This window comes from Anas acuta, chromosome 2, assembly GCF_963932015.1.
Source record: "Anas acuta chromosome 2, bAnaAcu1.1, whole genome shotgun sequence".
Lineage (NCBI taxonomy): Eukaryota > Metazoa > Chordata > Aves > Anseriformes > Anatidae > Anas > Anas acuta.
In genome coordinates this window covers 60,198,475-60,211,993 of record NC_088980.1, presented here as the reverse complement: position 1 = coordinate 60,211,993, position 13,519 = coordinate 60,198,475, and the positions used below count along the sequence as shown (strand labels likewise).

Genomic DNA, 13,519 nt, shown 5'->3' with positions numbered 1-13,519 from the left:
CACATCATTAACAGGCTAAGTGAGATAAAACTGCTATCCTCAAGAATACAGAGAATAAATTTAGGCTAAAAATCGCATAAAAATATGTAAAAGTCAGTTCTGCAAAAATCTCTAACCTTCAAAATTGCACCTAAATAGTTTGATGACAGATTTTTATCATTTTTGAATGAAGTTCCAATAGACAGTCTTGTAAGGCTAGCTTCCTCCCTGTTAACATACTACAACTGAAGTTGTAGAAGTTCCCTCTGTTCACTTAACACTATATAACTCACCTCATTTATTTCCTAAAAGCTACTTAGACGTACAGAAAAGATTTATATAGGTGTTCTGAAGGTAAAACTCAAGGCTGAACTTTTCCTTGACATAATTCTCTCAAAAATCCTAGAATTCCATGGTTAATTGGTTAATTATTCTTTTGGGACTATATACTCTTTACCAACAAATAGCTTTCAAGAAGTCTCAGTTAATGGTCAGGCACGCCTTCACTCACTATCCAGAATTCCTAAAGAATTTAATGTCAGAACATCCTCGCTGATTTTCAAAAGCTACTTTAGAACAGTTCTTTTCTGAAATCATAAAGCAGTATGCATCTATGTCATGTACCACTCTGGTCAGCATGCTCACCTGAATCAGGATTTTGTTTGAACACTCTTGTTTACAGTCTCATGTCATCACAGTCAAGACAAGGAAGCACAAAACTTTACAAACAGTTGTCCATTCTGCACTGCAGAGTCCCAGAGGGCCTGCTTATCTTGGCAGAGTTACCTCTTCATAGATCTTTCCTCATCAGAAGCTTCTTCTGGGAACAGAAGAGTTTTTGTTTGCCCCCCGCCCCTCAAATTTTGTTTGAATTTCTTGACATTTTTTGTCAAGACCTTTTCCATTAATCACCAATAACAAAATTATTCACATCACCAGAAGAAACGTGAAAGCAAAGTACAAAATGCAGAAGCAAAAAAAGCAACAACAAGAAATTCAAATCAACTTTCTAGCGCTATACTGAAGAGATGCTCAGAAAAAAAAAAAGTTATGAGCAGGGTAGCTAAACAACGAGTAATTGATTAAGCTTGTGTCTGTTTTCTCCTTATATCACTACACCCCATCATCATTTAACCAAGACGAAAACCCAAGTTCTCTGTAAAACTTTCTGCCTGAAAGGAAAGTTGAGACACCGCTCTTTCTTTACACAAGGCTCTCTGATTTTGGGAGAGCACAGAATTTAAGACCTTATGATTACAAAAAAAAAATATGCAGGACATCATGACAACCTCATCAAGTAAAATGAGGAGACATTTATGTTACATGTTGTCTCTAACAGCTTTTCAGGCTGAACGTGAAAACAAACCTTTGAAAGCTTATCTGATTGTGAAAAGGCACATGTTCACACAATCATACCTATTTCCACGTAGCGGTTTGGAAGGTCACGCATTTCACTGGCATGCCGCTCCTTTACTGAGCAAATCTAGGAAACAGATATTTGGATCATTATGATGAATACACATTCCTAAAATTACGCTAACTTTCCCCAGAAACTTTCTTACTGAGGTGTTCTTAGACAGGCAATTCTCTGCTTTGAAAAACACTGGCTTTAGAACAGTGATGATGCATCACTGAGGAAGAAAACCCGACAGGAAAGTTGTGACTGTAGCCCACAGCCTTATAAATATGCTGGGAGAGGAGAAGATGGGCCACCAGAGAGAAAGAAATCTGAAAGTACATGCTCACTACCATTTCTTAGAGCAACATATGAGTTTGGTTTTGCTATCTGCTCACACTTAGTGTCTCGTTACCTTACTATTTCAGTAAGCACATGCTACTGCAACTCCAAGTAACAGGAGAAGGAGAGCACATATGTATAAAGAAATGCAGACACCCAAATGCTGTGAAGCACATGTAATACAAGGGGAAAGACAGATGCCAAACTTATGACAAACCTCCTCATTTGTAAAACTCTAAGTTTAATGCTCCAAAAGGTTTTTATGCTTCACCTACCTCACTTTACCCTCCCTCTCCATCTACTCCTACCAAGCACTTTTAATTTCCCACTGTGCAATGATGTAGCAAACTGTTATTAGAAAACATCTAACAGGCTCTAACAAACTCCTGTCAGGTGCTGGTCTGTACAAATCAGTCTGCTGTGCACAAGTTCGAAATGCCAGTTCCCTGCCGAAAGCGAAGCAAAGTCCCAAGCAACCTGTCCCCCACCCCCTTTTTTCTTTCCCCTTGGCTGACTGAAATTCTGTGTTTGTATTAGCAACGATGAACTCCTCAGCCCCCAAAATAAGCCTCTCCAAAAATAACTCATGATAAGTTGTCCTTCCTTAATGCTAATCAAAAGAAATGAATTCAACAGCACCTCTAAAAGCTTTCAAAAGAGGAAATCTCTTGAAGGCACAGAGGAGAGAAGTGTCCCTGAGGATTACACTTGCTGCATGCTCACACACAGAAATCTGTCTGACCGCTGGGTGTCTATCACTCCTCCTCCTCCTCCTCACGAGGGTCAGTCCAATGACATTTCTATGGCAGCAGGCATTCTGCAGACTGTAGTCAAACCAAACTCTATTTTTTTTGATTGTCTTTGCTTTTCAGAAATAATCCTCTGTTTGTCTGTGATAACAGTAAGCATTTATTACAAAGACAGGTAATTGCACCTTTACTGAATTTCCCCAGCCAATAATCAGCGTTAAATTATCCTTCCAGCAAAGGCTGCAGGGATACATATCGGGGCGAAGGCTTATGTCATCTCGAGGGACGTTGGTAATTCGTTGCTTGGAAATCATGTCAAGTATCTTCACGCCCTGAAAGTTTAAATACAAGAGAACTTTATTCAGTATGACAAACTCTTACCCACCAGAGCCCATTTTATTTTGCACAGTAAGACAGTCATAGCAGCTTATGGCACAAGTTGCAGGGTAGGGATGAAAGTGCCAACACAAATAGCTGTTGATACAAAGCCCAATCTCACCCAGGAGGCGACAGGAGAGACAATGAGATTAGAGTGAGTTAGATATTGTAAATATAAATGCTAAATACAAAGATTGCACAAGTCAACAAGTGACAGATTAGCAATTCCAGTCATGAACCAGACCAGCTTGTTTAGGCTGGTGCTACTAGTGGAGAAGCAAAAGAATCCCCTGCTCTTCCAAAACATTCCCCATCAAGAAACAGAAATTTCCACCTCAGAAAAAAAATGAAAAGATGAAGTAACAACAAATTAAGGTAAATGAAGACAATCTGTACTTCTATAAAAATGTATTTATACTCTTATGTTGGAAGAAAAAAAGGAAACACTTAAATGATGATTGGTTTTATATGGTGTGATTTTTCACTGCCTCCTCAGGAAATATCTCAAACTAACACAACAAAAAGTTTAAAGACAGGAAGATTAAAGTCATTTTAAAGGAAGGGAGAGGGGGAAGAGACATCGATTGAATTTTTCCATACCATTTAGAAAATGCGAGCTATAACCTTTCTAGTAGCAAAATGGAGATTAATTTCATGTTAAATAATAACTTCTTTCTTTGTGATTTAAAAACAAAAGTTGCCAACATAAAACCAAGCATTTAAGTAGATATTTCCCTTAAGCTTGGTGAGCAGAAAACCACATCTCATGATCACAAAAAAGGGATGGAAAGGACTTTGAAAGGTCAGCATCCAGGATGCCATTCCACGTTTGGATTTTTGCAGTTACAAAACTGATTCAAAAGATTCCCCTGCTTGTTTCTGCCATTCCTGCTCTCAACCTCTCAAGTTTCTGTGTCCCCAGCTATACCAGTTCAACTGTTTTTAAGTAAAAGAATCTAAACACAAGGGTCATGATCTAAGCCAGATCTAAGCTAGAAGCTTGGCTTTCCCTCCTCCCCACCCTCTCCTTTTCTTAAAAAAGAAAATCAAACTCCTTAAATTTCTGTGATTCTGTAAATCTTTAAATCACAAGGAGCAGTAAGTAGTATGGAGGTGAACAGAAAGACTCCTATTGGCATCTTTTAGGTTAAAGGTCATCAAGCATCAAGGTTTCAAAACAAACAAAAAAGCCAAAAAGAAACATAAAAACAAAGCAACAAAAACTTGTACATGTCATCTGCAATGTACAGAGCCCAGATCTCAGGATGGCATAAAGAAGGAGCTTATGCTTTGTGTTTTCTAAACTCATCTCATAAAGTTTGCAATCTTGCTTGAACTGCATTTTAATAAAGCTGTCTTTTATTAATCTCACCACTTTGTCTTTAAGCATGATTTCCAAATTAGTGACCCATATCACGTCTCCTGTTTTTCAACAAGGCAGCAAATTGAATTCTATATGGGGCAGACAAGCTTACATTTAAAGTGGCTCTCCAACCAGCAGGGTAGAATCCTCTATAGTTAAAGCATGCCATTTGCACTGTAACTGAAAGGACTTCCAGTCTCAATTTCCTGTCATGAAGGAGCCTAAAATGTGTTTTTGTGAGAGTTAGGCAAGTTAATGCTGCTAAGGTCCTCAGGTGTCTCAGTCTGTAAGACTTGTACTCTTTGTCATGGAAGAAGGAGAAGAGGGAAAAGTGGCAAGCATTGGAGCAGAATCAGACCCTGCCTAATTAATTGGGAGCCCATCTTGGAATGTCCAATGTCTAGCAAGCATGCAGACAGTGTGCAATGAAAAAAAAAAAAACAAAACAAAAACACATGAGAAAATAAGAACTAGATACAGACAGTAAATGGCAAGGCTGTAAATTATTTTCTCTGACTTACTTTGAAAGAAAAAAAAAAAAAGGAACAAATACCTTGCTTGAGGATGAAGAAATTTTTAAAAAGGTAAAGGGGGAAGGGACGGGAAAAGGCCAATAACCAAATATATTAATCTTTTGGAGGGCAAGTGTCATTTCATTTCTCATTGAAAGATAGGCCCTGACCATGGCTTTTTGTCTCTGACAGATGGCTCTCAACATTTTATTAGTATTCTGTGTTCTGATGTGACACATCATCTCTAGGGATAGCTCTCCTCAACTGTCCTATCTATTCCCTGCAGACTCACCTAGAATATATATTTTAATTGTATGGCTCTGAAAAAAAAAACAAAACCTTCCAAAGGGTTAATGTTACGAAAATCAAGCACTTCCTTAAGTTATAGTGCTAATATAGTCATTAAAGGGGAGCAAATAAACACAAAGACCACCGCTAACAATTTCATATCAAGCTGTTTTTAAATGGAATAAAAGAACAACGGCTTTAAAATATTTTAATAAATGCTTCCTTCCAGGAGAGAAAAAAGAAGGGAGAAAGCAAATGCTTTCAGGAATACCTTCACCACATTTTAAAATAAAAATCTGGAATTTAGACATGATGCATACTTAAAAATGTATCCCTCTCTGCTGAACTTTGAAATACAGACCTTGACCCATCAATTACATATACACTGTTAGGTGAAATGCAACACTCAGCATGAAAGCAGGAGTTCCCTTTAAAATATGAATTACACTTATAGCAAAAAGGGCTTGTTTTCTCTTAAGTCTAGCCTTTTCAAGTAGCTTACCAAAATAAGGAATTATTACTATCATTTTTTATAATCTGCTACATTAGGAATATGTATTATGCTGTTAGTTCAATACAAATTTCAAAATTTAGACTTTTTTTTTTTTTGGGGGGGGAGAAGGGGGGAAGAGGGATTAGAAGGATATTATACTTACAAAGAAGAGTTCACATTAGCATTCCTTCCTCAAGCAATTTGCTTCAACAAATCTCACTGGCCGAAACTCCGATATACAATAGGGTACAGCTGTGACTACCCCTAGCATTTGTATGTATGTAGAGCTGCTTTTCTAAATTCCTTCAGAAACTGCAAGTCACATGGAGAACACTGAACAGACAGCAATAAATGCAAACAGCAGGGCTCTCTATGAAGAAATCATACATAAAGCACTATCCTTCAGTGCCTCATGTACTGGATTCTTCTAACGTACCAGTTTTCAAAGGAATATTTTAGCAATTAACACCATTTTAAAAACATTTCAAATATCAGTGTAAAGCAGCGGTATTTCTGCTCATTCAAGAGATGTGACAAAAACTTACCATATTATTGGCCCAAGCAATTAAATGTCCTCTCCATTTTATGTTTCTTATGTTTCCTTCCCCTTCATGTAAAACCGAAGGCTTCCATCTATTCATCCAGCCTCTCTCATATAGCAGCAACTGTGAAGAAGTGCAACAAGAAATATTTCTGTGACACAGTGCTATATGCAAGCAAAGGAGTTTTTTCCTTCCTTATCTCTTATTCCGCTTGCATTCGAGGGTAGGGAGAAATACACAGCTATCACAAAACAAAAGCGAACACAATCAAACACTTCCATATAGTACACTTACACTGACAATCCTACATACTAAAAAATCAAGTGACTTTCATGATTACACTAATCAGCAGCCTTCCTATCAAGTTTTTTTCAAATAATAGTAAATATATTTCTTTCCATTTGAAAGATAAAGCACATAAGGCATTTGAGAACCTAACAGCACTTGTGACAAGAGTTAAGAAAGCTAATAAAGAAACCAGGCTGTCTTACACCTATCCACTGATCTGTTGATAGGCTTTCTTCTCTCCAAAAAAAGCAGGAGATAGTAAAAAACATCTCTTATGCTTGAGCTTGTCAAAATTATCGAAGACCTCCAAGCCTGAAGCCTTTCGCTTGGCCCCATATGGAACTACATAGCCTTCAGTAGGGTTCTAGAGATGCTGCATGGTCCCGCTCATGCAACTGCATTCACAACAAGCACTGCTGATTGTAAGACTTGTGTGATGGGGGATCCCAGGTTCTGCAAATATGGAAGGATTTTACAGTATCTAGAAAGCACAGACTATTTTTTGAAATATCTTGCACAGCAAAGAAAAGCGCTACTACATGCAGACAGTCTGTTTGACAGTCCAACTTCTTTAGCGTTCCTGTGTGGTTTCAGGGAGTTATTTAACTGGATTAAATGACAGAATCACTTCAAGCAATGCAAAGCCCAGTGCTTGGAGGGGAACAGGAGTGAGGTACCAGTCCTGACAACTGTTGCCAGAATACACACATACGGAGATGCACACAATGTGAACCCTACCTCATAAAATGCAGAACCATTAAGAAATGTAAAATTACAAACTGCAAGGACCTAATTTGAGTGACTACGTTGCTACTGTTCATATATGCTTTTTTACACCAGGCTTGTCTCCTCCACCTCTATTTGCATTAACAATGATAAGACACGAACTGTTTAAAATATCATCTTTTAATAAAGTAAGGGACTTTTGATGATAATTATACCGACTGCTCATCTCTCCCACAGCCAGAAGATGGCACCAAAAGACAAAGATTTTCTCCAAAAGTTTGAAGTAGTCACTATCCCGGACAGTCTCACACTTCTGCATGGAGCACACAGCAGACATCAGAGCACACCTGGCCACCTTAACCCCACCTGAAATGACCCAGTGTCTTTCCCACAGCTCATGTGAAGGACTCTCTTTTAGACAGTCTCAGGGATTTTTCCACCCGTGAAAAGGCTATGCAATGAAACAAAACCCAAACTAATCAGCTCCCCTCAGAAGCTGAGGATGTTACTTAAAACTGAGTACCATGCTGATTCTGACTTTAAAATTAGTTTCTTCCAGTTCACAAACTTCTAAGGGGAAGCCACTCAGTTGCTTCTTTCAATGCAATCCAGTGGAGACAGCAGCAAATACATAGCATTTTCACCTGGACTTTCTGCACAAGGCTGCGAAAAATGATGTGGATGACGTGAAGTAAAACTGGCAGATATAAGTTACTGTAACCAATCTTTGTTCTGCTTATGACTTATGTGTGATTTATGTTTATTTAGCCTACAGAATCCAGCTGTTTCTCATGCAATGAAACACTTGCAATGACGTTTTCCAGCTGTTTTGTTAATGTTCTTTGCTTGTGAACATCACGCTTTTTTCATGCCTTTCTACCTGAGTATGAAACTGAAAAAAACAACTGACCTGAAAGTGGTGAGGAGAAAAGTAAAACAAAATCCTGCTTCAGCCTATGCTCAACTTTACACATGCTTAATTAAATTCTCAAACCAAGGACTATAGAAGACACCAGGCTGATCATGCCTGTAAAAGATGGAAAGTGAATCTGAATAACCGCAGCACCCCAAGTTCCCCAACTCACATCACAAAGTGCAATAGAAGCTAAAGGATGCTCAACATTATTGCTTCAAGACAAAACCATTTTCATCTCCAAACACACTTTACTACTTTACCTGCAGTGGAATTATCTCCCTTTTACTGATACGTGATTTATTTATTATTTCCTACAGCGACACCTGGAAACTGAAATACTGAACATACAACTTTGCTACTTGCTTTGGAACTGCTATCCACTGAACGCAGCTCTCTCAAAATAAGCAGACTAATTTATTTCTCAGTCTTCCTTTCTGTCTTTATAATGAAATATTTACTGCACCAGAAGGCCATTTAAAACTTCAATAGCAGCTAGACACATAACAAAAATCCACCATTCCTGGAGGGGTTCCTTCTATCACCTCCCACTCTTTTTGGGAGGTGAAAATATTTTAGGACTTTATTTCCCATAAATCCCCTATTTTGGCAGTCAGCATTCCCAGTACTTATATTTCAACAGCAGCCACAAAATCACTTTCTTGCATTCTGTGCAATAGAGTTTATACTTTCCTCTTTTTGATTTGCTCTGGTAAATCTTTCAAATTCTTTGTTACAATCCAGTAGTGCTTAGAATACACTTCCAGCACCTCTCGCATGTACCACAACATGATAATACAGCTAAAACAAAATAAAATTAACTTTGACTGCAAGGGTCCCCACCCACATTCCTTCATGGTACATTGAAATCTTCCTGTATCTCTCTACTAATTTTTCTGTTGGTCTTAACTGCTATGCTTATCTACCGATTACTGAGAAAAAAGACATATGGAAATGCGTGAGACAAGGATGGTGCAGGTCTTGGTTCTTCTTGGTTTTAAGGACAAGTTAAAATAATTTTAAAATTCTCTTGGATTAGTGACTACATCTCTCTGTATCTTTCACTACCATGAGATTAAACTCCTCTGAGAGCTCACAACTCTATTTGTACTGTGCATCCACTAAAGAGAATAGACTAGTGCCTGAGTTTAATGGAGCCTATCATGCAATTAGCATTAACACTAATTGCATGTAATCCCAGCTTTTAAACTATGCACAGGAATTCTCAGTCCTCTGAATAGAGGACAATGACTGCAGTTTTGGTCATATCAATACAGTGAAATAATTCAATTTAACTTCATCCCACTACCAAATTGGAAATTGCTGAAATCAAAGATGTCTATTCTCACACCGTTAAAAGTTTCAAAGTACAAGACTTCCTGTAGCACTGTGCACAGCATCATGTGTGAAGAACATCTCTCTTCTACTCCACACAATTGCTTTGTTTCAACACAGTGCCTTCTCTGTAAAGAGCTGTAGGACTTCTGCTGAAGCAAAAGGCTGAGACTTCAATTTGTAACTGAAGTGCCACCCTTCCTTTTCCTACAGCAACCCTGCTGGATTAGTTTTCACATTCAACGAAATAAATACCAGGAAAAATATTGTCCATGTCCTGTTCTTTGCCCAAGTGTGACTACATGCCTACCTGTGGCATTTGTTCTGGGTTTTGGTGCCTGCTTCGCCAGCTCTCTCCTCAGCCAGGCAAGATCACAAAAACCTAAAATGCTACTGCCATGGATGTAACTGATCACAATAGATATTTCTTGTTTTAAGCATAAAAACAACATTTACAGGCACAGCCGAGATTAACAGGTATCTGGGAGTAGCACAGAACAGCACACCACATGAAGACTTACTGTTTAATCGTGCATCCCTAGGAAAATATATAGCCACAATAAAAAATTATCACTTCTGTGTGGAGCAGCAACGGGCTGGATGAGTTCAAACGAGGCAGAGAATATTGTAAGCCTCAAGTTTTCAGCTGAAGATAGGTTCTCAAAATATCATTACCAATCGCTGTTGTACAAGGGGCTGCAGCGTGGGTAGAGGGAAGCAGCACTGGGAGTCGGGGGAAACCAAACACGAAGGCAGAGGCAGACACAGCTCTGGGAAGTGATGGCAATGGTGAGATACAACACGGGAGCTTCTGCTGTACAGTTCACGGGCAGAGAAGCTAGAAATCTTGAAGGTTCAATTCAAAAAAAATGACACAGGACTTCTAATGGGCTACATTGTTAATAACTCAGGCACTAGATTCCAGCTGTCGCCTATTCACAAATAGCTACAGACCTTAACACCCTTGGAAGCAAGTCCTGCAGCCTTGCAGGCAGAGCCACAAGTTCTCCCACATTTCATGTATTTAGATCCTCTTTGCTTCCCACCTCAGGCAACAACAACAAAGTTTTTTACACAGACTTTTGCACAACACACTACTATAGACTACCCACACACAGGGACTACAGGCGATCTCTTCTCAATTTCCACAAACAAAATCAGTCCAGTACAGCACAAGATGAATGTTTCTCTTCTTCTTCATTGTGAAAACCCAGCCTCAGTTAAGGACAACAAAATAAGCTGCTTATTAAGTAAATCAGACTTCATAGCACTACATCTCCAAGTCTCATCTGTTGAATAATACAGGATACATCTAGGCACCATACATCACAGCACGCAAATGTCAGACCTGTACTATTGTGGCTTGCTTGCTTGCTGCTACAGTTTGCTTCCTGTTTATGGTAAATTATCCAATGCATGGACAGAAATTGCCATAGAATTTACTCCTTCTTCACTTAAACCGGACCTTTGAGTATTTACTGACTGACATTTTATAGCTTACAAAGCAATCTGCCTTTCTTGTCTGGTACTCTTCCACCCAACATAATGCCAAACAGCTGACTATCTGCTTTCTAAAAATGGACTGTGCTGCAAACAGCATCCTGACAATTTAATAATTTGTCAAAGTAGTCCAACCAGTTATTATGAAGTACATATCATAGGGTTCAGAGGTAAAGGTCATCTACTTACTCACAAAGCAAAGTGCTTCTGCTGACACTAAAAAGCAGACAATTAAAAGAAAAAAAATCTGAGACATTCCCTGGCAGACTTGACTTTAACATACAAATTCAACTATCCGTAAGAGCAGTTCTCGTTCCACAAGAATGCTGTTTCTCTTCCTGTTTGTGCATTGTTTGCAATTGCTATTCTTCTTCTGCGTACAGCATTGCTTTACCTGGAGTGGAAAAGGAATTTAGACCATCTTGTTTTGCCTCTCAGACAGGAGACAATGTGGGTCCAGCCCAGGCTTCTAACACTGAAATTTTATATCTGATTTTTTTTTTTAAATGAGATATTTGCCCCAGGCAACACTAAATTCTATCTGCTTTTATAACAGACAAAGAAAAGAGTCTGATGTTCAACCATGGGCATATATATGCTCAGATGCTAATTCTGAGAGGATAAATTGGACTTCAGTATGTTGACGTAAGTATCTGCATTTGAAAACCAGTTCTTACAATATGTATTCTCTCCAGCAAAATAAACACAGACTGCATTAAAGATATGCTTTTAAATATTTCCACCATACATATTTCATATACATGTATGATACAGATACAGATAGATATGAAGATGTAACTACTTGCAGTCGACAGGTAAATTTTTAGTTCTATCTTGGTTCCCTAGCTCTGAAAATCCAGCTGAAATTGTTTCAGATCTGATACTCAAATCAACAATTATTATGAAAAATGAATGCCCTACGAATGCATTCTCTGAGTTGCTGAATGTCCTCCTTCCCTACTGGTTTCAGGATTCATTTGCTGAATTGTGCTCGGTCCCCAACCACCATGCTGAGTAGAACCCATCCCCCCAAAACTTTAATAGCACAAATTCAGCAGAGTGACTTAATCACTCTAGAGAATTCATTCTTCTACGAACTTTACTAAAAAATCTGTCATGTCTAGTTATTGATCTTAATTAACATCAAATAGGGAGTGTCTTCAATGCCTCTGCCAAGAAGGAAACCTCCAATTGTCCTGCTCTCTGAAGTTATCTTTACACAAGAGGCAATACCTTCACTTTGGAACTGCAATAGCCTTCAGTCTTCTCTCTTTGGTGGTTCTGCCACTGGAGATACTCCGACTCTGCAATAACGCTCATTTAGATGATGTGTTGGGAAAGACCAGCATTCTAATAGTTAAATAAAGAACACCTTGTTTTCAGCTTTACCACCCTCATTTTGTTGACTTTTACCCTGTTATTTTTTAAGATTAGACCCTTTTTTAAAAGGTAGAAGGTTACGGCCTTCAATAGCACAGTATTTGTCTTTTCCCTTGCTTTGAAGCTCTACTGTCTGCTCTGGACAGGAATGCCCTGTTATTTACAGCATACAGTATTATTATTTCAGGGTTACCATCATCTGCCAAGCCACCACAATGGTGCTGAAGTTAATTGCAGAGGTAACGGGGAGGGGAGCAAGGAAGTGCTTCTTTTGAGTATAGTACCTATTGCTTCTCACTGAGTTCCCATCAACATTTCTGTAATACCTGCCTTTATTCTAGGCACAGATAATGCTCATTCATTGAAAAAACAGAGCAAACAATGCTTTTCCAGCCCAAAATAGAAGGCAATGGTACTATTACAGACTTAATGGAAGTTCTTTACTTTTAAAAACAAGTGTTTAATAAGCAAACAATTTAAATTGCTTAATTAGTTCATAATGCAGTCTAGGAAAAATGTTCTTAAAGGACTCTAGCATGTGCCTAGTTAAACATATGCCAGGTAGAGTTAAACTTCCAGCAATCTGTAATGATTTAAGCAGTTACCCCAGGGAGCACCGTTCTCAAGTCAGCTTTAGGTCAGGCTGCACTTCTAAGCCAAAGCAAATCTCAGCACCACCCGATGGCTCACACTGCTCCCAAGCATCCACCTGCCTTTGGAACTGAGCAGCTGTAACACGTGACCCCGAAGTACATCGCTTTGCTCCTCTCCCTCACCCTCTTTTCTACTTATTTTTTTTTAAAGACATCATAGCTTGCTATAAACTTGGCAAAATGCTCTGCAGTGGGTCTTTGAACTGGAAAGCCTATTGTGCATACATTTCATATTATTATGATGAGCTGTATTTTTCTCAAAAAAAAAAAAAAAAAAAAATTAAGGAGGTGGTAACTTAGAATTACAGCTCCCCACCCCGTTCACAGAAATACTACAATTAAGGATCCTACTAAGGCAGATGCTTGTCTCTATAATTAATAAATTTAAGCAGATCTTTAAGTGCTTTCTTTATTTGAGACCAAACACAGCATTAAAGTTAGCAGGTGAGTACAGTTCTTGATTTCTGAGTGCAGATGTGGTTTGGCTTCTCTGTTTTATTTTGCTGTAAAGCAAAGTCAGCCTGAAATTCAAGTAAGAAATCAAGAACATCCTTCTCGTATCCTGTGACAACATTCATAATGCAACTAGAGGGGTTTGAGTACACGACCAAATTCCTTTCTGGCTTGTTCCTTTTATCTGCTTTAAAGGTCTTAGCAAATGACTAAAAACAAAACAAAATTA

At 38.5% G+C, this 13,519-nt stretch overlaps 1 protein-coding gene across 4 annotated transcripts in view; it reads right to left on the bottom strand.

Annotated features, from left to right (window-relative positions):
- The window catches only part of VPS41 (VPS41 subunit of HOPS complex), a 107,622-nt gene that overhangs the window by 45,542 nt on the left and 48,561 nt on the right, over positions 1-13,519 (bottom strand). For all 4 annotated transcript variants that reach the window (XM_068674962.1, XM_068674961.1, XM_068674964.1 and 1 more), the window contains exons 8-10: positions 6,046-6,165; positions 2,652-2,798; positions 1,396-1,462 (exon numbers count right to left, since the gene is read on the bottom strand). In XM_068674962.1, coding sequence (XP_068531063.1) covers positions 1,396-1,462; positions 2,652-2,798; positions 6,046-6,165 — 334 coding nt within the window. The remainder of the gene's footprint in view (positions 1-1,395; positions 1,463-2,651; positions 2,799-6,045; positions 6,166-13,519) is intronic.